This window comes from Geospiza fortis, unplaced genomic scaffold (genome assembly GCF_000277835.1).
Source record: "Geospiza fortis unplaced genomic scaffold, GeoFor_1.0 scaffold213, whole genome shotgun sequence".
Classification (NCBI taxonomy): Eukaryota; Metazoa; Chordata; class Aves; order Passeriformes; family Thraupidae; genus Geospiza; species Geospiza fortis.
The window spans coordinates 447233-469861 of record NW_005054399.1 but is presented as its reverse complement, the minus strand read 5'-3'; the positions used below and the strand labels follow the sequence as shown (position 1 = coordinate 469861).

The 22629-nt window shown below is 45.1% G+C and overlaps 1 protein-coding gene across 3 annotated transcripts in view; it reads left to right on the top strand.

Moving 5' to 3' along the window:
• TOM1L2 (target of myb1 like 2 membrane trafficking protein) overlaps nucleotides 1–22629 on the top strand; it is a 56501-nt gene that overhangs the window by 28356 nt on the left and 5516 nt on the right. The window contains exons 8-15 of one of the 3 annotated variants that reach the window (XM_031061048.1): nucleotides 2300–2433; nucleotides 4957–5005; nucleotides 5839–5962; nucleotides 6743–6860; nucleotides 9104–9179; nucleotides 12257–12322; nucleotides 19828–19887; nucleotides 22381–22417. In XM_031061048.1, the coding sequence (XP_030916908.1) occupies nucleotides 2300–2433; nucleotides 4957–5005; nucleotides 5839–5962; nucleotides 6743–6860; nucleotides 9104–9179; nucleotides 12257–12322; nucleotides 19828–19887; nucleotides 22381–22417 (664 nt within the window). The remainder of the gene's footprint in view (nucleotides 1–2299; nucleotides 2434–4956; nucleotides 5006–5838; nucleotides 5963–6742; nucleotides 6861–9103; nucleotides 9180–12256; nucleotides 12323–19827; nucleotides 19888–22380; nucleotides 22418–22629) is intronic. The other 2 variants (XM_005425939.3, XM_031061049.1) reach the window with 2 other exon arrangements.

Below are 22629 nucleotides of genomic sequence, written 5' to 3'. Positions count from 1 at the left end.
ATTCCTGCTTCTTTCCCACCCCCATCACCACTTGTACAGTGTCAAAACATTCCCAGTCACCATGCAGGAAAAAGCACTCCATATTTCCATCTGGACCAAAGAATGCTAAAGGTCTGTGGGTTCTCTGCCACTTGAAATCTTATCTATGAACTGATTGTCTTTCCAGAAGATGTTGTCTTTCCTGAAGGTGTGGTGTCTTAAGGCAGGTGCTCAGGTGAAGTTCTGTGGTGTCCAGAGGGCTAGACTGGGTAATCAGGAGGGATTTCCCTGCTGGAAAATCTCAATCCAGTGTAGCACTGTGCATCTCAAGAAGGAAAACAGTATAAATTGAGCTCATGCCTCAGGCTTGACACCTATTTCCCAAGGCTAGTGGTCATGGGCTGAGGAAAGTCACAGAGTTCCACAGATGAGGAGCGCTGCAATCTGACATTGCAGCTGCTGCCCTTAAGGTGGGATTTGCCTTTCCACAGCTTCAGAAATAGTTTTCTGTTCTGATCCTCCAGCAGGGAGGATGGGCTCTCACAGCAATCCGTTCGGAGGAAGGCAGGGAATTGCTCTCTGTGATACATCAGAGTTTGAAATCCATCCAAAAACTGGTCTCTCCCATGCAGTGGCATTGTGTGTTTGTCTCAGAGCCATCATGGCAGCTGATGAGAGGCTCTGCAATAAAGAGCCTTTCAGTCACTGCCCATTTGGGTCGAACTGCTCAAAACAAAAGCAGCTTCCAGGAAACCATGACAGGCCGAAATCGAGCAGTTTGCTTACACTGAGAAACAACCACCAGCATCTTGACAGTGTAACCTTAGAGCACAACTTTAAGGTGAAAGAACTTGATCATAAAATGGAGTGACAGCAACGGTTCTTTACTCCAGCTGGTTCCCTTCTGTGACTGATGCAGCCTAAATCTGAATCACAGAGCTGGGGAGAACCTGTTTTTGATCACAAAGGATGGTTAGCCTTTTGAGAGCTGTGAGCTGGGTGCTGCATGCAAGGACTCCTTGCTTTGAGATTTATATAGCCCTCCTCCTTAAATAATTCCTGACATTTTCTCCAACAATCAAATGTAAACAGCCTGTGAGAGAGCCAGCTCTGAGCAGAATAGATAGGTACTGTCAGCCCTCTCGGAAAGGCAGCAAACAAACCTCTGAAATGTCACAATCTGCTTCCAAAGTGATGGGATCAAAACTGACGTTGGAGAACACATTCCTCAAGCTGTTAAGGCAGCTGGATTGCACTAGGTGAAATTTATCCAGAGCTTAGGATGTCAGACCATGCAAGGAAAACAAACACATTTTTGCTTTCATCCTGAAGGTTGTGTACCAACAAGTCATCCTTGTTTAGTGCTGAATTTTTGCTGTGAAGTGGAGCTGGGAGGAGTGGAAGATGACAGAGGGACATGCTTTAGCTGGAATGTGTCAGTGCTTATTGAAGTAAAACCGTTGGCCTGATCAGAGGCACCCTGCCATACGTCATGTTTCTTCTTGCTGTTCTCCTCAGCAGACCAGTTTGACCTTTAGTCTTGAGGCCTTTCAGGACTACAGAATTCTGCTAAGTATTTGGTGATGGAGGAGATGTCCTGGAAGCGTGAGAACTCCTGGTCTAAGCAAACTGAAATCTAGATTTCTTAATGAGAGGCTTTTAAAATAAATGCCCTCCCTCTGCATTCCTTAAAATGTTCTTCTGAAACTCCCTGTTGCCTTTGTGCAGTCTCTTGTCAGTGCATTTGCTCAGTGGAAGGGAACATTTCTGTGTGTCTCAGTGCTGGAGGGTGTGTGGAACACTCACCTTTTCATGCTCCTGGTCCTTGGTTTGTCTTTACCCTCATGTTCTCTGAAACTGGTAAGTTCTCATCCTAGCACACACCTAGTATTTGTGGTAGCCCTGATGAGCCTTTTTTCCCCACATGTTCCATCTTACACATCACTTAGTTTTTAAGGATGATGCTGCCAAGAAGAGCAGATTGAATTTTCCTTGAATGCTCTCTTCTGGAAAGGTGTTGTATTAACATGTTTTATTCTTAAAACAGATTACTAAAATACAGATATTTATTTTCTGAAGTGCTCAGAGTTAAAGAAGAATCAGGAAGTTGGATTGTGAATAGACTCTCAAGGTTTTATGCCAGCATCTCTTGAAGGGCGTTTGATTAGATGTGCTTTTGGGTGACATTTAATCATGCAAAGATAAACTTGTCTTAGTGTTTCTCAGCTGGGGGATATGTTTGGCTGTGAATAGAGCTCAACTAAATCTACTTATTGCTTGTTGCTTATCAGACTGTGTGTGCACAATGCATTCCTTCTAGGAGCTGAACCGAACCTGCAGAGCCATGCAGCAGAGAATTGTGGAGCTTATCTCACGAGTGTCCAATGAAGAAGTCACAGAGGAGCTGCTGCACGTGAATGATGATTTAAATAACGTCTTCCTCCGATATGAAAGGTGGGGCATCTCTCCCAGCAACCATTTACATTCATTCAGGGTTTTCACATAAGAATGAAATAGGTCAGTTGGTGAAATTGGGCCTTCTGGGCCAAGGGTCTAACATGACACAGAGAACCAAACCACAGGAACAACTCACACAGTGTTTTTGTGGCCTTTTATGGTAACATTCCTGTTTCAGTTGATTCTTTAAATACTGTGATTTTTTTTTTGGTACTATGCATAGAATTTTTGTAGGGCATATCCATAAAATGCAAGACAACCTTGTGAAAATGCTCGAGTCTCTGAGTCCCTGTTGTGCAGGGCTGTACAGGTGTAGGGACTTGGGACCAAAAATAGCACAGCCACAGGCACTAGTTCCCCTGCTAGCCCAGGCTCTGCACAAATCTCTGTGCTGCGTCCTGGCTTAGGGAGGCTCCCATGAGCTCTCTCTGCCCTCTGATCTCTGAGCTCTCCAGTCCCAGTGCTGGTGCAAGGGGAGCTGCCTGAGGTGGGCGGGAGCATCGAGCATGCGAAGGGTTTGTTTTAAAGTAACACTTAAAATCTTGAAAAACAAAAAAAACCTGTCTTGTGCAGAGCTAATGTTTCGAAGAGCTGGTCTGCAGGAATCATCCCCAGGGACAGGACTTGGGGCACAGGACTTTCGACATGTCAGACAAAGGCGCTGTCAGGCACATCTGCTGCAGGAGGTGACACGTGATGCCGCAGTCTTGGGAAAGTTTAATCTTCCCCTTAATGACAGGCCTGGGGAGCGAGGCACCAAAGAGTACCCTTTGTTCCTTGCTCTTAGCACAGGGCTTTGTTTCTCAAGCCTTTAAAAATAAATTAGACTCTAGATCTGTGAATTTGTGCTGTCACGGCAAAGGCTGCAAAGACGACTTGGTGCCCTCGATTTTGCCTTTGATTTCGTCGTTCAGAGGAGATGGGGCAAACTTTGAAACAAACGCTGGCTTTTTCTGTGAAATGGTGTGTGTTTCATGCACAAGCAGGGTTCTACAAGTGGCAGAGTGTAACTATCACTGAGGTTTAGTCTGGTCACCCTTTATTTTTTCTATTTCCCCCCCCATCTGCGACTTTGCTGACTGTGGCTGATGTGTTTGTAGTCATTATTCATGAAAAAGGAGCTGAGTGATGTTAGCAAGCCATTTGTGGTGGAATAGCTGCACTGGTCTGAGCATTCAATAAATTCCAGTTCCTCCTCTGCTATTCCAAAAGCTCCCCATCCATCATGCTGATTTCTAGCACAGGGACCAAGCTCTGTTAGTGACTCAAGCAGGAGCTCTGGCCTTTGCTGTGAAGCCTTGGGATGTAAATGAGCAGAAGCCTTTTGGTGAGAAATGAGGTGGGAGGTGTCTTAGGTTTCCAGCAAAGGGAGTTGGATTTCCAGTAATAGCAAACACCCACAGTTTCCTAAAATTGAAATTTGGGCCTGAATTTGGTTTTGCTGCCTTTTAAGTCTGTATTTTCCTCTGTTACATGAAGAAAACATTTTCGTTTGCTTGGCATTCCCTGTTGTATTTTGTCCCATCTGGGAGAAAACCCATAGGATTATATGAATATTATGGGCTTTTTGCTGGAAAGGGAGGCTGCTTCTGAAACTACTTTGAAAAATTCAAACCTCCAAGAAATCATGGTGCTTTTCCATGGTGAGGAAGGAGATCAGACTGGCCTCAGACAGACCATGGGAGCAGGCAGTTCCCCTGCTGTTTTGAGTTTATAGAATAACAGAATGGTTTGGGTTGGAAGGGACGTCAAAACTCATCTAATCCCACCCCCTACCATGGGTGAAGATACCTTCCACTAGACCAGGTTGCTCAAAGCTCTATCCAGCCTGGCCTTGAAGACTTTCATAAAATCTGGGTTTAGGTTTGTGGCCCCAGATGCACAGAATAAAGAAGAGATCAGAGCTAGAAGTACGAAGGTTTTATCCAACATCATTATTTTTCCTTGTTGGAAAGTACCAACCTATCTAAGCATAGGCTGTGACCATCTTTGAGTCGACTCAGGATGTTTTAAGCAGTGAATCTGCTGCCCATTGTCCCTTGTGCCACGTGTGCCTGGCTTGGGCTGTGCCACACACATGTGGCTCCTCATTTACATTATTGCAGCAAGAGGGAGCTGGTAAGTGGGAGTGAGCCGAGCTGCAGTGCTTGGCTTGTTGAGCTGTAAGCATCAATCTTGCTGCAGTTCCTCCTGTCCCTTGGCTCACACAACAGTCTGTCACAAAGCACCTAATGATTAAAACCCCCTCCAAACCAAAAGACAAATCCTGCAGTGGTTTTCAAGCATGTTTGTGCTGCAAGATCAGATTATCAACTTAAAATCCACCTTTGCCAAGAGTGCAACTTCTCAGCAATCCTCCCTTTGTCCTGGCTTGGAGTTAAAGCTTTCAGGCTTCCCTTTGGAGCCAGAGAAAACTAAGTTCAGTGGCAAGCATGTCATGGCTTGGTTATAAACTCATGGTTTTTATTATTTATTGGTGGCTTTGAAAATCCATGTTGGGGTTTTTTTCTTCCTGAACAGATTTGAACGATACAGATCAGGACGCTCAACACAGAACGCCAGCAATGGAGTAAGTACCTCACTCCTCTGATTCTCTCATACCAGCTGCAGTACTATCAGTAGTACCACAGCTTTTACCTGCCCAGCCCTGTGTCCTGCCTGTACTGGCTAATGGTGGATGCCAGGAAAAGTAAGAATGTGGCAAATCCCAAGGAACAACTTTTAGCTCAAGAAGTCACTTCACAGTAAAACATCTCTGTGTTTACAATCCTTGATGGATTTTCATTCCTTTATTAACTTTTTTGATTGCTTTCGAGTCTGTGTGGACTTTAGGAGTTCACAATGTCCTTAAGCAATAAGTTCCACAGTTTCACTATACATTTTTACATATTTATTTTGCATTTATATATAACAAATATTTTGTTTACATTTGATCAAGTCACTTAATGATTTTTGTTTGCTTCACCTAATTTTTCTTCACTGTGTCTTACAATACCACTGTTCAGGTTAATTTTCTTCCTGCCATTCATAATTTTAAGAACCACTCTTATCTCCTATTTAAGCAGCCCCTTTCCAAGCTGAAGAGTTCTAATTATTCTTTAAATGAAAACTCTTTTGTAGTTGTTTTATAGTGTTCAAGGTCTGAGTTCATGATGAATCTGTACTTCTATTATGTTTTCTCTTCTGCATTCATAACTATTTCCTCTGTTTACTGTGCTTTACCACTTCTGCAGTGTGATGCAAACTTCAGCAAAGACTCTGTATTGACACTTCAGTCACAACAAAGAAGTTTTCTTTCTGAAAACAGTTTATACCTAATGTGGAAAATTGTGGTGTTTAATGTTGTACTGCAAGAAGAAATTTCTGGCATTTGTAACTTCTGTGCTTCTTGTGTCCTGACAGGTATTGAATGAGGTGACAGAAGATAATTTAATAGATTTGGGTCCTGGCTCTCCAGCTGTGGTGAGCCCAATGGTTGGGAACTCAGCACCTCCATCTTCACTTTCTTCACAGCTTGCAGGGCTTGGTGAGTGCTGATTTAGATCAAGTTCTCCACTACCTATTAATGTTGCCATGTGGCCTCCAAAAGGCTTGGGTATTTTGTTCACAGGGGGATTAGAAGGCATCCCCACTCTCCTGCACTGTGGCAATCTGCAATTGAGAACCAGCCTGGCCCAGAGGGAAGACTGATGGAGAGGGTGCAGGTTGTTGTTCATGGCAGAACTTGTACTCCCACTTCTATTTCTGCTTAGTTATAGTTCTCTGTGAAATCAGCCTGGTGATGTTCTTGACTCCCCTTCTACAAATAATATTTGAAACCTTTGGGTGAAAGTTTTTATGAAACTCTTAGGTGTTGTTTTGCATTAAATCAAACAAAAGATTGTGTGGTTGGATCTCTGGGTTTGACTGAAGGTTCTCCACCTCTTTCAGCACTGCACCAATGCCTTATCCCATTGTTTGAAAGTGTTGGTTTCACAGTCAGAAACTGAGAGAAAACATTGTGGAGAAAACTACTGTCCATGCCCAAAATTTCGGACTGTGCTAGTGACCACTGAATATCTCAGGATATTGGCAGCAGGTTCACACCTATTCCCAAATGCTGGCTTCTTGATGAGGAGCATTTATGGAGTGCTGCTTCCAGGATGAATTAGATAATATCTACATTTTTCTTTTAAGAACACATGATTAGCATCCTCCAGCCTTTCCTGAACGAAACTGTCCTCAGTGCTGCAGCTGTTAATGATGGTGGTGTTTGCATATGGTTTGTTATTTCACTGGTTCACTATTTTTTCTCCTCTGGTTGCAGACTTGGGTACAAACAGTGTCAGTGGCACACTCAGCTCCCTCCAGCACAGTAATCCTCGTGATGACTTTGACATGTTTGCACAGACAAGAGGCAGCTCCTTGGCTGAGCAGAGAAAGAAGTAAGTTGGAATTTGTCTTCAGCACTGAGTCATGGCACTGCTGTTTTCTAAGGGCATAAATCTGAAACTTCTTGACTTCAGACTGAAAAAGTAATTTTGGTGTATGTTTTTGTGATTTTAATCCCATCCCTATCCTTTTGGTTGTTATTAATATGAGCAAGTGGAGAAGTTCTTGCTGCTGGACAGAGCAGATTGGCTGGGCGCTGACTGTCTTAGTTAATGAACTCACTGGAAACTTGGAAATGTGCTTGCCTGTACTTCTGCCTTCTCCTAAAGGCTTGTCATCCCACCCACCCATGTTTGAGATACAGGAGCAGAAGGGTCCTTCACCTGAAGGTCATGGATGTGCTTTGGTGACTGAATTACTGTCATCAAAGGCTTGGAAGCAGAATTACCATCCAGTTAACTCTCCTTTTGGCCCCAGTCCGATTCTCACAGGCTGTCAAGGCAGTGTAGCTTGCCTGGCTTCATGCTACCCCTAATTTGTTTATATGCATAGGGCTTGCATCTCTAGAGCTGCAAATCTGGCACTTTCAAGGACATTTAACAGGTCAAATTATTTTAATGTAAAATAAATCTATGCACTTATTAAGAAATCCTTTGATCCCTGTCAAGTGATCTTCAATAAAAGACGCACTCAGGTATTTTTCTTCCATATATTATTTCTTGCCTCCTGGCTTCAGACATTAGAGGAAGCAGTCAGAACATCATCAATATCCTGTCTCAAGCTAAGAAATGCTGTTAAATAGTTTATGAAAAATTTAGAAAACTTGAGCCTACAAATTTATTGGGCTCTTTTATTTGCAGTTATCAATATAGCTATTGGTACTGCCTCAGCCATGGTATCAGAAGAAATTCTGTCATGTAGAGGGATAAGCCACCACTGGAGGTTTTGGGCTGGGAGCTTTAATGTACAGTTAGAAAGGAGATGCATTGCAGGAGAGATCTAATCAAGGTCCCTCTGTCTCTTGTGCTAAATGAAGCACAAAACTACTCTTCCCACCCGTACCTAATGGAACAAGGAGCACAGATCATCCATGATTTCACGAGGGAGGATTGCTCTGTCTTCCCTGGATTGTGCGCTGTATAAACGGAGCAGCAGGGAGGAAGAGAGGCATGAGTGTGACTTGCTGTGGTGTGTAGGTGACAGCTCTGGGTGTGAGAGCTCTGGGTGCTGTGCTCACAGCCTGGGAGAAGCCAGCAGGAGGAGGAGGAGAGAGGGCTCCCCCTGCTCAGGCAGCCCCTCCCAGGAGCAGATTTATGGGCACGTGTTTGTGTCTGCTGCAGCTCATGGTTCATCACTGTGCTCTGTGAGATACTGCTGCTGCCTCTGTCACCTGACTGCTGCATGTCCCTTCTGCATTGCAATTTAAGAAGCTTTTAACAGCTCTGTAAATAGTGCATTTCTTTGTCTGCTTCACTGCAGTTGCATAATTTCATCTCCCTTTGAGTCTCGCTCTGCCTCCCCCCGATGCACACAGCAAGGTCAGGCTCCAGATGTCATCTCCAAGTCTTTGTTAAACATAATCTGCAATCAGGCCTCTTTTCACAGTCTCCCACTTGCTCTTGGCCATTCTTAGGGTGCCTCATGACCTGTTTGCCTGCCTTTCATAATGCTGATCTTACTCTCTTTGCTTCAAGGTGCTTTCCAAAACTGATGGGTGGCCTTTGTACAGAGCAAGCTCCTCTTCTTGGGGTACACACTGTACCCTCCAAGTCTTGTTAAGAAAAAGAATGTGCTTTCTGGTTTCCAGGGGAGTAAATCAGGATATCCAGAGTATTGTTCTCCTATGAGGAAAGGCTGGGAGAATTGGAATTGTTCAGCCTGGAAAAGAGAAGGAATTGGGGTGACCTAATTCAAATACCTGAAGGGAGCCTACAAGAAAGATGAGGAAAGACTATTTACAAGGGTCTGGAGTGACAGGACAAAGAGGAATGGCTTCAAACTAAGAGAGTTTGAAGGGCTAGATTGAATATTGGGAAGAAATTGTTCCTTGTGAGGATGGTGAAGCACTGACACAGGTTGCCCAGAGAAGCTTCCCCATCCCTAGAAGTGTCCAAGGCCAGATTGGACAGAGTGTGAAGCAACCTGGGATAGTGGAAGGTACCCCTGCCCATGGCAGGGGTGGAATGAGAGGATCTTTAACATCCCTTCCAACCCAGGCCTTCCTGTGATTCCATGATTGCTGATGGGTGACTGCTGGAGTTTCTTGCTAGTTCTGTGGTTTGTTCTTCTCTTCCAGCGTGACGTACGAGGACCCACAGGCTGTCAAAGGGCTGGCATCTGCCCTGGATGTTCGGAAACAGAACACAGGAGGGGTAGGTCGCAGCTCTGAGTTTTGTTATCCACATGGAATCCGAGGTGGCTGCTTTGACTGAGCTTCTCATTCTGTATTCCAGCAACGTGGTAGTAATGGCGATTTTGAAATTGATATCTGGGAGCAAGTACTGTCTCAGTAATGATCTCTAAAGGGATGCTGCACTTCAGTCTAAAAGACTTCAGAATCATAGTGGGTAAATTCTCCTGTGTCCTTGCAGCTTGTCTGGGGAGTCCAGCTCTTTGGCTGGGATCACTGCTGAGGAGAATTAAATGGGGAATATCCTGTGAACACTGATGTGCATTGGCTTGGTTTGGTTTTGTTTATGAAAGTGTTAATCTACTAGACTTTGCTTCAAGTGCATGGATACACAAGCAAGTTGCAGGGAGAGAAATGATGCAGACTTTTAATGCTTCACATTCCTTGCCATAACTGCCCTCGCTTGCAGCCTGTTCTGTCTGCCCAGGGCAGGCTCTTGCTCTCTTGTGTGGGCAGAAGAGCCCCATGTGCTGTCACCTCACAGCAGCTGACACTTCAAACACGGGTGAGAGAGCTTGGGCAGCTTTGTCTGCATCCCTCGGTGAAGGCAGAAGTGAAGGAGTTTTCAGATCATCCCTCAGCCCCTTTCTACCACCCTGCTTTAAAAACTCTGCTGCTCTTTTGTACACAGCTGTGTGTGCGTTTTTAGAGGACAGAGCCAGAGCCTTTTCCAGTCCAATTTTGGGCTGTGATGACCACTAGGGAGCACGGCAGAGCCAGCGTAGCATGGGAGAGTCAATGCAGTGTGCACATGCCTCTCACCGGGGAGAATTGCCTCCCCATGCCTTGGCTGATCCAACTCTGGTTCTTTCATGAAGTGGGAGTGCTCTGGGCAGCTGGCACGCCTGGCAGCTTGTGCTCCAAGCCAGGGAGAATTTGTGTTGGGAGCCAACTGGGGTCAGATCACAGCTGCCTGCCTGCCCAGGCCATCATTCAGTGGGAGCAGGGCCTCAGCTCTCACAGAGCATCCCCCACCCCACAAACCTACCTGCTTCTCCCTGTCCCTGTCCTCCTGCAGGAAGGGCAATTTATAACCAGGTCAGCCCCATGACCAGCTGGAGCTCAGCCCTGCAAAACCTCATGGCAGCAGTACTGAGGGAAAAGGGGAAGCATGGGGAGGTAGAAATATTCCTTTACAGGAATTCCTGAATCCAGTGTGACATTCCAAGCCTCCAGTATCACTGAGCTGTTATTGGCAGGACCTGGGGAAGGATTTGAGATCCTGCTCTTTGTTCCTGGCTAACCAAATGCAAGGGCCTTGCATTTGTCTGGTCAAGGGGGCTGTATTCCCCCAGTGGCCTCAGGGTCATGTCTTTATTTATTAACACTTTTCTTCCCAGACAGTTCTGCTTTAGGCACCAGCACAACATGTCATTCACACCAGCAGAGCTGCTGCTCTGCCCCAAGTGCTGTCAGTTCAAAGGGCTGTGGCTAAGCTCATCTGAGGGTCAAAGTTTTTTGGGGTAAATGCCTTATGGGTTTTGGAACCTGGGGCTATGAGATGTCGAGACTTTCAGCCTCTTTTCAAAGGTCCTGGAGACTGTAACATGTAATCAGAAGAGCTTGTTTTGAAATGCAGTCGCCCTGTAATTGGTAAACACTTTTTCTCAACTGTTGTGAGGCTTGTGGGTGTCTCTTCTTAAAGGAAATAAAAATTAAACTCTCCTAAAGTTACCAGCCCCAGCATGTGTAGCAAAAAACTGGCAGTGCTCAGTAAACGAAAAGACAGGCTTTAATTTGGGTAGAGCTAATTTAAGAACAGCTCTGGGGAGGAGCCAAAAGCTTTGCAACACATTCTTCACACACGTCTCGTTCCAGCACAGTTGTCCAGTGGCAGAATTCAGCACATCCGACGTTTCTAATGCAGTCATTCTCAGAATGGTCTGCAGAGACGGGGCTGATCACGTGGCATTAGCTGTCTTTTAATGTGATTTAGCAGCTGGAAACAAGATGAGCTAAAAATACACTGTTTTCTTAATATTGCTTTTCCATGTTGGGAGTTGCTTTTGTTGCCACTGAGTTGTTGCATGATCACAAGCATGAGGAGAGGTGTCCAAGAAACAATTCTCTGCTGTTACACAGAGAGTAGATGAAATTGGAATGATTTCCCCTTATTTTTTTCCCCCTCATAAAATGAGACATAAAAGATTGCAGCTGATTCTCCATTACCTGTGGTAATGGGGACAGGGGGGTGTCCTGTGTGTGCAGGTGTCTGGGTAGATGTACATAACACACCAATGGCTCTCTGCTGAGCTCACCCAGTTCTGGGCTGGAGCCACTGCACTCTGCTGAGCCCAGACAAGCCCCTCCAGAGCTGGAGATGACTCTGCATCCCCTGGCTCAGGGAGGAGGTGCTGAAGGACACAAAACCATCTTAGAGCGTTGGTGGTGCTGTGCCATGCAGTCTGCAGCCTGCTCAGGGGAGCTGGATGCATCAGCAGTCCTTTCACCTCTGTGCTTTTCAAGAGGGGCAGTTTGAAAGGCTGCCAGGACGCTGCAGCAAACTGCCCTGATTTCCCTCCACTCAACACCATTGCAGAGGTGCTGTGCTGTCTGTGTGGGGCACAGTCTGTCTGCTGAGGTCAAGGACATGAGCAGGAGGTGCTGCAACCCACAGCCTCATAAACAAGGGGGACTCTACAAACTGTGACACAAGGGTTTCCAGTGCAGTCTCACTGCCTGCAGTAGCTTGTACAGCCTCACTTTTCCTTCTTCTAAGAAGATGACAAACATCAGCCTCACTACTAGCCAGTGATCAGTTTATTTTATTATTATTGTTTTTATTTTTAAGGACATCATGGAGGGGGTGCTAAAACGCTGTGAACTGTCTGTAGGAAGTGCAGAATTCTGGGTGAGGTCTGTCCCCTTATGGACAGAGCTGACAGGCACAGGGGGACACAGCTGCTGCCAGAAACTACTGTAGGCAACTCTGTGTGTGTTTGTGTGTGTCTGTGTATGTGAAGTTTTTAACTGTTTTATTACTTTATCATGGGTTGTTGCTGTGGTTTCTCTTTATGGACCTTTCTGTTCTCAACACAGAGGAGAGGTAAAGGTGGGAACTCAGACATGGAGCCCATAGACAAGTGGCTAATTACACAAGGAATGGTGAGGACTTCACCAGTGAAGCAATTCCTCCTGCCCACCCCAGTCCCTGACCTAGAATAACCATCCTCCATTCACCTCTCGTCCTGCCCTGTTGAACCGCTTCAAATCGGACAGTACAAGGAGTTTATTTCCCACCTGCATCATTACCTGGGGCAAAGGGAAAGATTTGCACCAATTTCTGGTTTATACAGCACAAAGACCTGTAAATAACTGAACCATTTGTAGGATCCCACGTCACCTTCAGAAGAGGCCTGGAGATCCAATTGGTTCCTTCTACTGTCTTGATTTATTTATGCAGTATCCACTTTTCGAGGGATAAACACAAGTCTCATGGATCTTACTCATAAAGAGGACACTTGCTATCTGTCTGTAAAGCAGCTTTTTCTGGTAATGCTTAGCTTCATGGTCTGGAATAAACACAGGGAAGTTGTAGGATCATGTGTAGTTGAATTGAGTAATGTAGGGATCATTCTTTATGCAAGAAAGGGAATGGGAGAACTGCTGCCCAGATTGACATCTTCAACCCCACTGGCATTAGGAATCAGACTCCAAAAGGTACAATACTGTTTCTGGCTTTAAGGATTTAATTCCTGTGTCTGGTGATGCCAGTGCCTTGATAAAATCAGGCTTCTGAAGATCACTGAACCTGTGCACATTCTGACCTTGTTTGAAGTTGTCCTTCATCAGTGTGCTTGCAAAGAGAAGTTCAAAGCTTGCTTTAGGTGCAGAAGCCAGAGGAAAGGAAAAATTCCCTCAGCTATGCCTTAAAGCCATGTTCTAAGACCATTTTTTTTGGACGATGTAATCCATCATTTTAAGTGTTTGAGATTAGTACCAATAATGTGATCTAACTGTAGAAAATCCTCCTGAGACAGTCCTGGCTGCAGCTGAATTCAGAGAAGTGCAGGGAGAATTCCCTTTGCTCTGGGGTGTGCTGGCAGGGCAGCATGTGGGGCTGGGCACCAGGAACAGGAATGTCTCACTGCAGGGAGAGCCCTGAATGTCCCAGACTAGGCTGCCCGCTGCTTAAAAGAGAGAAACATCCCAAAAAGCTTAAAGTTTAGAAAATCCAGAGTGTGCAGTATCTACTCTGTGAAACACTTGCATTTATTCTTCTGGATTTAGGGCAAATCCAGATTATTTCTCAGGGCCAGCTTGGAAATTTGGCAGAATTTAGCACAGCTGGTGCACACACAGTGATGGGACAGGTGCTGTCTCTGCCTGCCCAAAAGCAGCTCCATGGCTGCTCACACACGTGGATAAGCCCACTGTGAGTACCTGTCCCTGGGAGCCAGAGTATCATTTTGGTGCTGTCAGACACCCAGAGCTCACAAGGGGAGGGTGAAAAGCTGTAAAATGAGCAGCAGTATCAGCTTTGCCTCTGGTGCTGTTGGCTGTGGCTCACAGAGGCTCTTGCTGCTCGGTGGCTCTGTTGCAGCCAGGGGTGTGCTGTGCCACTGTTAGATGTTCATCCATAATGAATAATCCAGTGATTGAGTTAGTTCTTCTTCTTTGCCTTTCCACTGTTTACAAGAGTGGGGAAGCGTGAAATCAGCACCCCTGCTGTCCACACCACTCACAGCACTGCTTTATTAAAAAAGCAAACAGCATATTCCTTCCTTGGCTTGTGGTTATTCAGTCTGGAAAAAGGATACTGCAGCATTCATGGAGGCATATGGATTTGGGGAGGGAAGGGGGCCTGGCTGTCAACCAGTCACTGCTCTTACAAACCTGTCACCTTGTTTGTGTGCTAAATATGAGAGAGAAATACCTAAAATAAAACTCAACTAATCATTAACTCCGTTTCTCTCTTAACTGGCTGTAGTTCTTAACAGTGTTTATTAATATGACCTGTAGCATTTACAGTGCCAGTGGATAACTAGAATGCCAGGTATGAACTTGTTGTGCCCACTCTGTGGGGTACTTATTGTACTTTGGTGAGGAAAGGGGTGAGCTGACACTGCTGTTCCTGTGCCTGTACAACACTGAGACCACTCTAATTTTCCACCTGCCAGAGTGGTTCTCACATCCCTCACAACCTGACATTGTTCTCTACAAGCTGTGATACATTTCAGCTTTGGGCTGAGTCCTTCCCACTCCATTTCTCTGCATCCTAGTTCACCACACACATTTGAAGTCGCTGGCTCTCCTCTCCCAGTGAATTTAGCAGTGTTGTTCTTGTTTCCAGTTAACTTGTGGCTCAGTTCTGCCATCAAGATGATGCCAGAACCATGGAGACAAACACAAGCCACACTTTTATCCATCTCAGCTCTACCTACAAAACGAAAATAGACAAAATTATATTGGCAGACAATGTTTCTGGTTTTTATATGGGTGAGGGATGGGAGGTGAGCTGTTCAGTGGCAGATCTGGGTTTTGCAGGTCTCACACAGGGGTCCCTATCAGCAGCAATCAGGGACAGACTTTACCACAGAGCCACATTTTAGTGCAGGTGGTCTCAGTTCCCTTCTCATGAGATTGGACAGAGATTTGCATTAATATATTCCTTTCTTAGAATAATCTCTCAACCCACTCACATACCAACTGGGTTATTTGTTATGAAAGTGAGAAGTAGGTGTTGCTTAAGCCACACCATGTTAGGACATTAATTGGGACAGTGGCAGGGGAAGGATGAAACTGAACTAGAATTCACAGAAAGTGATATGAACACCACTCAGCATTCTATCTTGACTGCTAGCAGCATGTCTGGCTAGAGAGGAGAGCCCTCTTTGTAGGGAAGATAGGTGAGTAAAGATTAAATGAAACCTCTGTTAATTAGTAACCAAGTGGGATGCTGCTATGTGCCTTCAAGAGAGAGATAGGATCTGAGATGTGGAAATGACTTGGGTAACATGGGACTGTTGAATAACATCATCTTGGAGACTGAAGTGCTTGAATTGTGGAAAAGCCCAAAACCAGGCACGTGAAGATCTCATTTCTTCCATGTGCTGGGACCCCTCTCCCTGTTGAAGGCAAGCAGGAGCTTCCCCTCACCCGAGGGCCACGTGGGTCTCCTTAGGCAGCTGTGGTGTTTGCAGGGCACTGTGCAAGGACAGCCCAAGCCCTGGTGGCAGTGGCACTGCCTGGACACGCCTGTCACGTGCAGATGGGCTGTGGTTGTACAACTGTCAGAGCCTGGGCACAGCCTGGAGAACACGCAGCAGCCCAGCCCTGCAATGTGCAAACACGCTCAGGAGTAACCAAGGGGTTCATTTAATCCTTACACATAAAGTCAAGCGTGGTCTAATACTGAGGCCAAGCAGCTATTTCAAGATCACAACAGCTTTAAATAGATGGTAAGGCTGTAGTAGTAAGCTGGAGTAACCTGCTAGTGTGCTCCTAGTGCTGCTGTAGGAATGACAGACCTTTACTACTGCTAACCAGCAAGGGGGAGTGAGTAGCAACTAACCAAGAACTGGTGTCAGCTTTGTTAAACATCTAGAAAGAAGTGGAATTAACTAAGCTATTACAAGGCAGTAGTCTAGCAACAATTAGCATAAACCTTGTTAAACATTTTAAGAACATTAATGAGCTCACCTAGAGACCTGAATTGTCATTTCATACCTGCTTCTTTTCCAGTGGGATCATTTTTAATAGAAATAAAATGTGATAATAATAACCTTAAACTGTCTTTTTAAGGGTAGAATATTGGATTTTGTGACTTCTGAGGAAAAATATTGGCAATACTCTTTGGCTTTTGATTGCTAGTGAGAACATCAACACAATCTAGCTTAGATAAGTAGGAACTTCAATTCCAGGTTCCTGTGGGTTTTGTGGGATTGAGCATTCACTTTTGTTCTCCCAGCCCTCCTTTTCCATTTCTCTTTCAGGACTGTTGAGATGATCCCATTTGTAGGATTTTCCAAAGACTAAATAAAAAAGGAACTTAAACAATCAGACCAGCTTTTAATTAGAGCCAGTTACTTGAAGTACCCAAAAATATTTTGTGACTTAATTTCCATTTACTGTAAGTATAGACTTTAAAAAAAAATCACAATATCTTTATACAAACAGCTCTTGCAGCCTGCACTATCTGGGGAGTTCTCTTGCCAAGACTGAAAGCTTCACTAGACCATGCAAGTTTGCATAATCAAAATATCAACAAGGCAGTGTCCCATTCCAGAGTTTTTTCCATGTAGTCTGTGGCTGCCACTGTTCCCAGAAACTGTTGTCTTTTTTTAATGTGTAAACTAGTTATTTTATTTTTACATTGCCTCTGTTGTCATTTAGGTGTTAGTTATAACAAAATTCCCCTGCACATTTTTCAGTTTAGGGCTTCTGAAAGGGGAAGACTTGCCAAGTACCCAACTAACTGGCAAAAACTTGAGCTTCTCTGTACATTCTCTTCTCAGTTTAAAATGAAAAATAAATGTTACAATGTTATCGTTCAAATAATTTAAAACTTCCAGTTGCTCTTTGAGAGTTTCCTCCCTCTTTATTCTTGAACAAATTAAACCTGACACATGTAACCCATGTTTTATGAGGAAATGGGGCTCAGAGTCTTAGGAAGGTAAACTGGAAGTTTGTTCATGGAAGGAGCAGTAGATAGGGACCCTCAGCACTTCTGTGGGTGTGCTGGGAGACAGGGAAAGCTTTTTAAAAGGTCAGTGCTGAATAGCAAACGGCTGACACACTCAGATGTTTATCTTACAGCTTTGTCTGCTTCTCTGCAAGAAGTGCTCTTGCACTTCTGAGGGCTTTGTTTGTTTGTTTTAAGTAGCTGTAGCTGAAAGTAGAATTCCTTTTTTTGCTTTTTTTTTAATTTCCATTTTTAAAAATTCTTACGAAACACCACAGCACAAACTCTTGTGCTGCTGAGCTGTTCTTCGAGGACTTCTGCAAATTCAAGAGTCCTGTGATTCTCAGGAACTCAGTACTTGATCAGTCATCTGTCATGTTCTGAGGATAAGTAAGATTTGAGCTGCTGTTCCTTCTAATACAGGGGCACAGTACTGCCACACTTTTTAAAACAGCTGCTCTTATATTAATAAAATCCTGGAATGGGGTTGGAAAAAAGATCATCTCATTCCAACCTGCTGCCACAGGCAGCGACACCTTCCACTATCCCAGCTTGTTCCAAGCCTCATCCAGCCTGGAACACTTCCATGGAGCAGCCACAGCTTCTCTTGCAACCTGTGCCAGGGCCTCCTCACCCTCATAGGGAATAATCTCTTCTAATATCTAATCTAAATCCACCCTTTTTCAGTTTAAAGCCATTCCTCCTTATCCTGTCACTTCAGGCCTTCATCCAAAATCCCCCTCCAGCTCTCTTGGAGCCCCCTGTGTTCCTGTAAATTTTATTCACAGAGAAGGAAAAATAAACCAGGTTTTTCCCTCCTCCCTTCCATGCACATGTTCTTATCCTTAGAGAAGCACAATCACCTTTCTGAGCTGCAACCCCAGCAACAGCTCAGAGGCTGCACTTCCCACAGTGTTAGGCAACACAGGAGAGAGGCAGCAGTGCAACTTCTGCAGTAGGTTTTAGGTTGCTGTAGGATGAATAAAATCATTACTTTATATCTCTGAAGCCAGTATTTTATAAAGCTGTTAAACCAAGGAGACAGTTTTACAGGATGCAACTTGTCCTTGGGAAGGAATGTGTTGGAAGGTGCTTAGAGCTCTTCCCTTGTGAGTGGCCAGCTCACAGCAGCTTCAGCTCACTGTGATGGTGGTGTGTGTGCATGATTCAGGAAATCAGAAAGGGACAGTTATCCTAAATCTGGCCCATTCCAGAGGAAACTGCAGGAATTTATTTTCTGTTTGGGTTCTTTATGAATTCGCTGGAAGCAAAGTGACACCTTGTACCTCTGACCCTGGGGACTGTCACTTTGTCCAGAGACTTGTCAAGTCAGAGCCCAGCCACCTTCCTGGTGCTGCTCTTTGGGGGAGATGCTTTGGCTTGAGTTCTGGACTTACACTTCTTGGACACAACTAACCCACTTTAGCACACCTCACCTCAAGCAAGGGCTTAACTGGCCTCCTCAGTACAACGGGCCACTTGATTCTGTGAAAAAATCCCTGAGGAGCTTTGCTAGACAGCCTCAGCCTGTGTGATCCAGCATCTGTCCATCTTCCCCTGCTAGAAATGCCTGAGAAAACTACATCCCTCAGGAAATTAACCTGCAGAGCCTCTTCCAGCTCTTCTTATTGAATCACAGAGTCATTAAGGTTGGAAAAGACCATCCAAGACCATCAAGTCCAACCATTAACCGACCGCTTCCAAGGCCACAACTAAGCCATGTCCTAACCACATCCACAAGATTTTTTATCACTTCTAGGGTGGGATTCCTGTGAGAGGTTTCAGGCAAAGCTGTGGAGAACCCCTGACAGCTTTTCTGCCTAGGAGAGTCCCTCTAACAGTGCCAGGTCTCCTCCCTGCCAGCCCTGCTGCTCGGCTGCCATGCCCTGGCCTGGAACTCGCATGTCTGACATTGTTTTCCAACTATTTCTCAGGTTGTCCTTACCAGATCTATTGTGGTGTTTTCCTGTTTACCTCGGCAGGCCTCTGCTGTATTTAAGCAGTGTAGTTAAGTCAGGAAATTCTACACCTAATACTCAGTAATTTCCCTTTGCTGACCCAGTTACCCTTAGCACTGCGTGACATCGCTGCCCATCAACTGCCTCTGTGCTGCCTGTTGTAATCACACTGGTACCACGACCAGTCCCCCTGCAGGAGCAGAGACAAGCCTTCCATGCCTGAGTGTTAAACTATCCCTGGAGCCCGAGCTGCTCTGGAGAGCCCTGCTGCAGCTCTGGGGCTGTGCTTTCCTCCTCTGCCCCATCCTCTTCCTCCCTCACCTGAGACTCTGCACTTTGCACTGGCACAATCTGGGCTCTGCTGCCAGGGGTCGCCTTTGGCAGAGGAGTGGGAACTGGGAGCTGGGACAGTTTTGCTTTAAACCCTTGTGCCAGGGCTTGCCAGGGCTTGGTGGTGTAGTGGGAGGAGGATCTGGGAGGAAGCATGACTGTACCCTGGGCTCTGACTTCTCCACCTGCACGGAAACCCAATTTGTTTTCATAGGAGTGTTGCCTGAAGACTTTGAGCCCCTCTTTTTTCTAACCCTTCACTGTGGCTAATACCCATTAAAAAAAAAAAAAAAAGGTATAAATTTTAACATTTCAAAACCTAACTGATATCCAGTATTCTACCCTTAAAAGCATTTCACGATCAAGATTAGAATCATCAGTCCATCTCGATGGTTTTAATATGTGGTCGAGAAGTTACTCATCTTACGCTGGCATCCAGTCACGTCATTCCCCATAATCTTTCTCCTGTTTTTTTTTAGCCTTGTTGTTCATAATTTCCTTTCCACGTTGTTTCTTTATTTGAAATGCCATTTATATTTTGTTGCCTTCTTTTTTTTTTTTTTTTCCAGCACATCTTACATCTTTGTTTTTGTTTTGTTTTTAATCTTATTTCTGGCGTTTTCCATCGCTCTGTGGCCATGATTGTGGATGTGTTTTGGTTTTTGCCTGCCTTGCTGTTCTCTCGCTGCACTCCCTAGATCCCTGTTGCACAGTCCTCTGTCATGGATGACATTGAGGAGTGGCTCAGTACCGACTTGGTGAGACTCTTTATATTTTCATTTTTCACTTGCATGGGTAACTTTCAATGCATTGCTGAGTTCCTGGTACTTGTCATAGCAGGAAGCAATGAAACTTCCCAAACAGAGAGTTTCGTTCCCTTTGAAGGGAATATCTAAGCAGGAGGAGTCAGGGTCGTGTTCAGCAATTCAATCAAAACACTTTTTTTCTGAGCTGTTTTATTTTCCCCGCTCCATGTGAACATCACAGAATAGCACGTGTTCCAGAAAATGTGGATTCTGATCCTCAAATAGGGAAGCATTGAATATGGCCTGAATTTTTCTTAAAGTCCATGTTTAAAGCTTCATTATTTAGACAGGATCTAAGTTCATGCTTATGTTGAGGCATGCTTTTAAGAGATGCTGGATCAGGGCTTAGATTCCTTTCAAATCAAGATGTCTTTGTTAAACTGGCAGGCAATCTTGACATGTTTAATAATAGTCATAATAAAAATTTATAACAGTCTCTCTTCAATGTTTATAACTTTCTCCTAAATAATTATTGTCTAGTAATTATTAAACAAACAAACAAAAGCAGAACTAAAAGTAGCTTTGTCTTCACCCTGGAGTTCGTTTTGCTGTCCCAACACACATTTGCTTTAAGCAAGATAAACTAGTACACATTTATTCTGTTTTGGGTTTTTTTTCAGTGTAAGCATATGACTCAAATCATCCAAGTGCATTTTGGGGGGTGGGTGGTGGGCTGTGTTCGCACTGTTCTTTTCAACATGGTTTTAGTGAACTGAACTTGCACTCACCATATCCCCAAGGATCATCTCCTTCCATTCTTCCAGCTTGAGGCAGAAAACTCCCAACTCCTTAGGGTCTCCCCCAGCCCCTTGAGCTGCCTGCTCAGCTCCCAGCTGGGAGCTGTGGGATTCAGCAGAGCTGCAGGCACGCTCTGGCACGTCAGCCCTGTGCTCTGGCACTGGAGGAGCTGGCTCTACTGGAAGGAAGAAAATTCTCCAGCTCTCCCGAGGTGCCTGAAGTGCTTAAACAGATTCCAGGTTCAGTGTTTGATTTTGGCAGACTGACTGGCTGGCTCTGAAATGTCACTGGGTTCCAGCTGCAGGTAGGTTTGTCAGGCCTTGCTACAGGAGTCACTTTCAAATTTAGTTGCAAACTGGCCTCATTTTGTTAAAGAAATACAGTAAATGTAGCATGTCCACTCTGCTTAACCAATAAACTTTTGTCTTTGCCATTTAAATTAATTTAGAGGGAGAGGAGATCTGATGGAGGGATATGGAGGTAGCTCTGTGCATCTGTCATCCCCAGCACAGACTTGCTCAAAAGGAACAAGGCAGAGAAGTGTCCTGGAAATGCCTGAGCAAGCCTAGGGATGTCCCTGGGTCCCCATCCCAGCCTGTGTGGGTGCGGCAGAGAGATGCCTGTGAATATTTGGACTGGATTTTTGTTTTTCACTCTGGGTCCCCTCCTCATTGTTCTGTTAACAGCTCATTTCAGTTCTCTGCTTCCCAGGCAAGGGAGCTGCAGGTTAGGTTAGATAATTGGTATTTCCTTACCTTTTTTGGAGTACACTGGGACAAACAGCAGCTCTGCCTGTGAAGGGGCTGCTGTGTGAACCTTTGGAAACCTCAGTGCAGTAGGAAGCCAGGAGATGCTCAGGCTCTAAAATTTGAGGACAGTCAATGTGTTCCCACTCCTGGCAGAGAAGCCAAGTATAGAAAATACTTTACTTTTTCAAAGCAGTTTCAACATGAGGTTTTCAACCAGTATTTTTACCCATCTTAAACATCCTGATAGATTGACAAGGATGCCTATCCCTGGACTTTTAATTTTATTATTTGAAAAGAACATTGAAATACACAAACTGGTGGAAATGCAGTGACCCTGTGGCATTCCCAGCCTTTGATTCTGATGGACAAACACCAACTGCTGTCAGTATCCTTCATCCAGCTCACCCTGCTCTTGTCTTTGTGCAGCATGGGCACATGAAAGCTGCTGTATTTTTGTATGAAGCCTAAAACGAACTCTCACAAGAGGAATGCTGACCCCAAACAATTTTGCACGTGTCCTTTGTCAGCTAAAAGGGCATTTTACTTGAAGACACAATGCAAACCACAGTGCTGACTTTTTAAAGGACTGTGTGACAGAAAAGATGCCATCTGGTACAGTGTGTGTGTGACTCACACAGCTCAGATTTGGACCAGAATTACTGTCTGAAGGGGAAACAGCGCTGGACTGACATTCAGATCCAACAGGGAAAGCTTAGCTGTCCAGCAGCAATCTTCAGAGGCACCTCAGTGCTCGTCCTCCTGCACTGCAGCACAGTGAAATGTCAGTCCCCACTGGCCTCCCGAGGTGGGAGCCCTGTGATTTCCCCAGGTCACCCTGCTCCCATGGTTAATATGTGGAAACAAGTGGTGGAAACTGTCCAGTTGCATTAAAGGTGGAGGGGATGACAGGGAAGGGGAGGCAGTGCCTGTGCTCATGTGCCTTTTTGTTCCATTGCAGAAAGGCAACGAACTGGAAGAAGGAGTGACCAGTGAAGGTAAGCAGAGATGCCCCTGGCTATGAGCCATTCCCAGGTTAGTGCTCAGATGGAATTTGCTTTGATCCCTGCTGAGATGCTGCTTTCTCCCAGCCTGATGTTCCCCAGCAAATGCTTCCATGCTCAGAAAGGCGGGAGGAGAGCATTTCGCAGCAAAACGTTCATATTTATGGTGTGGGGAGCCCTCCTGGCTGTAAGTGCTTCCCTGCCAT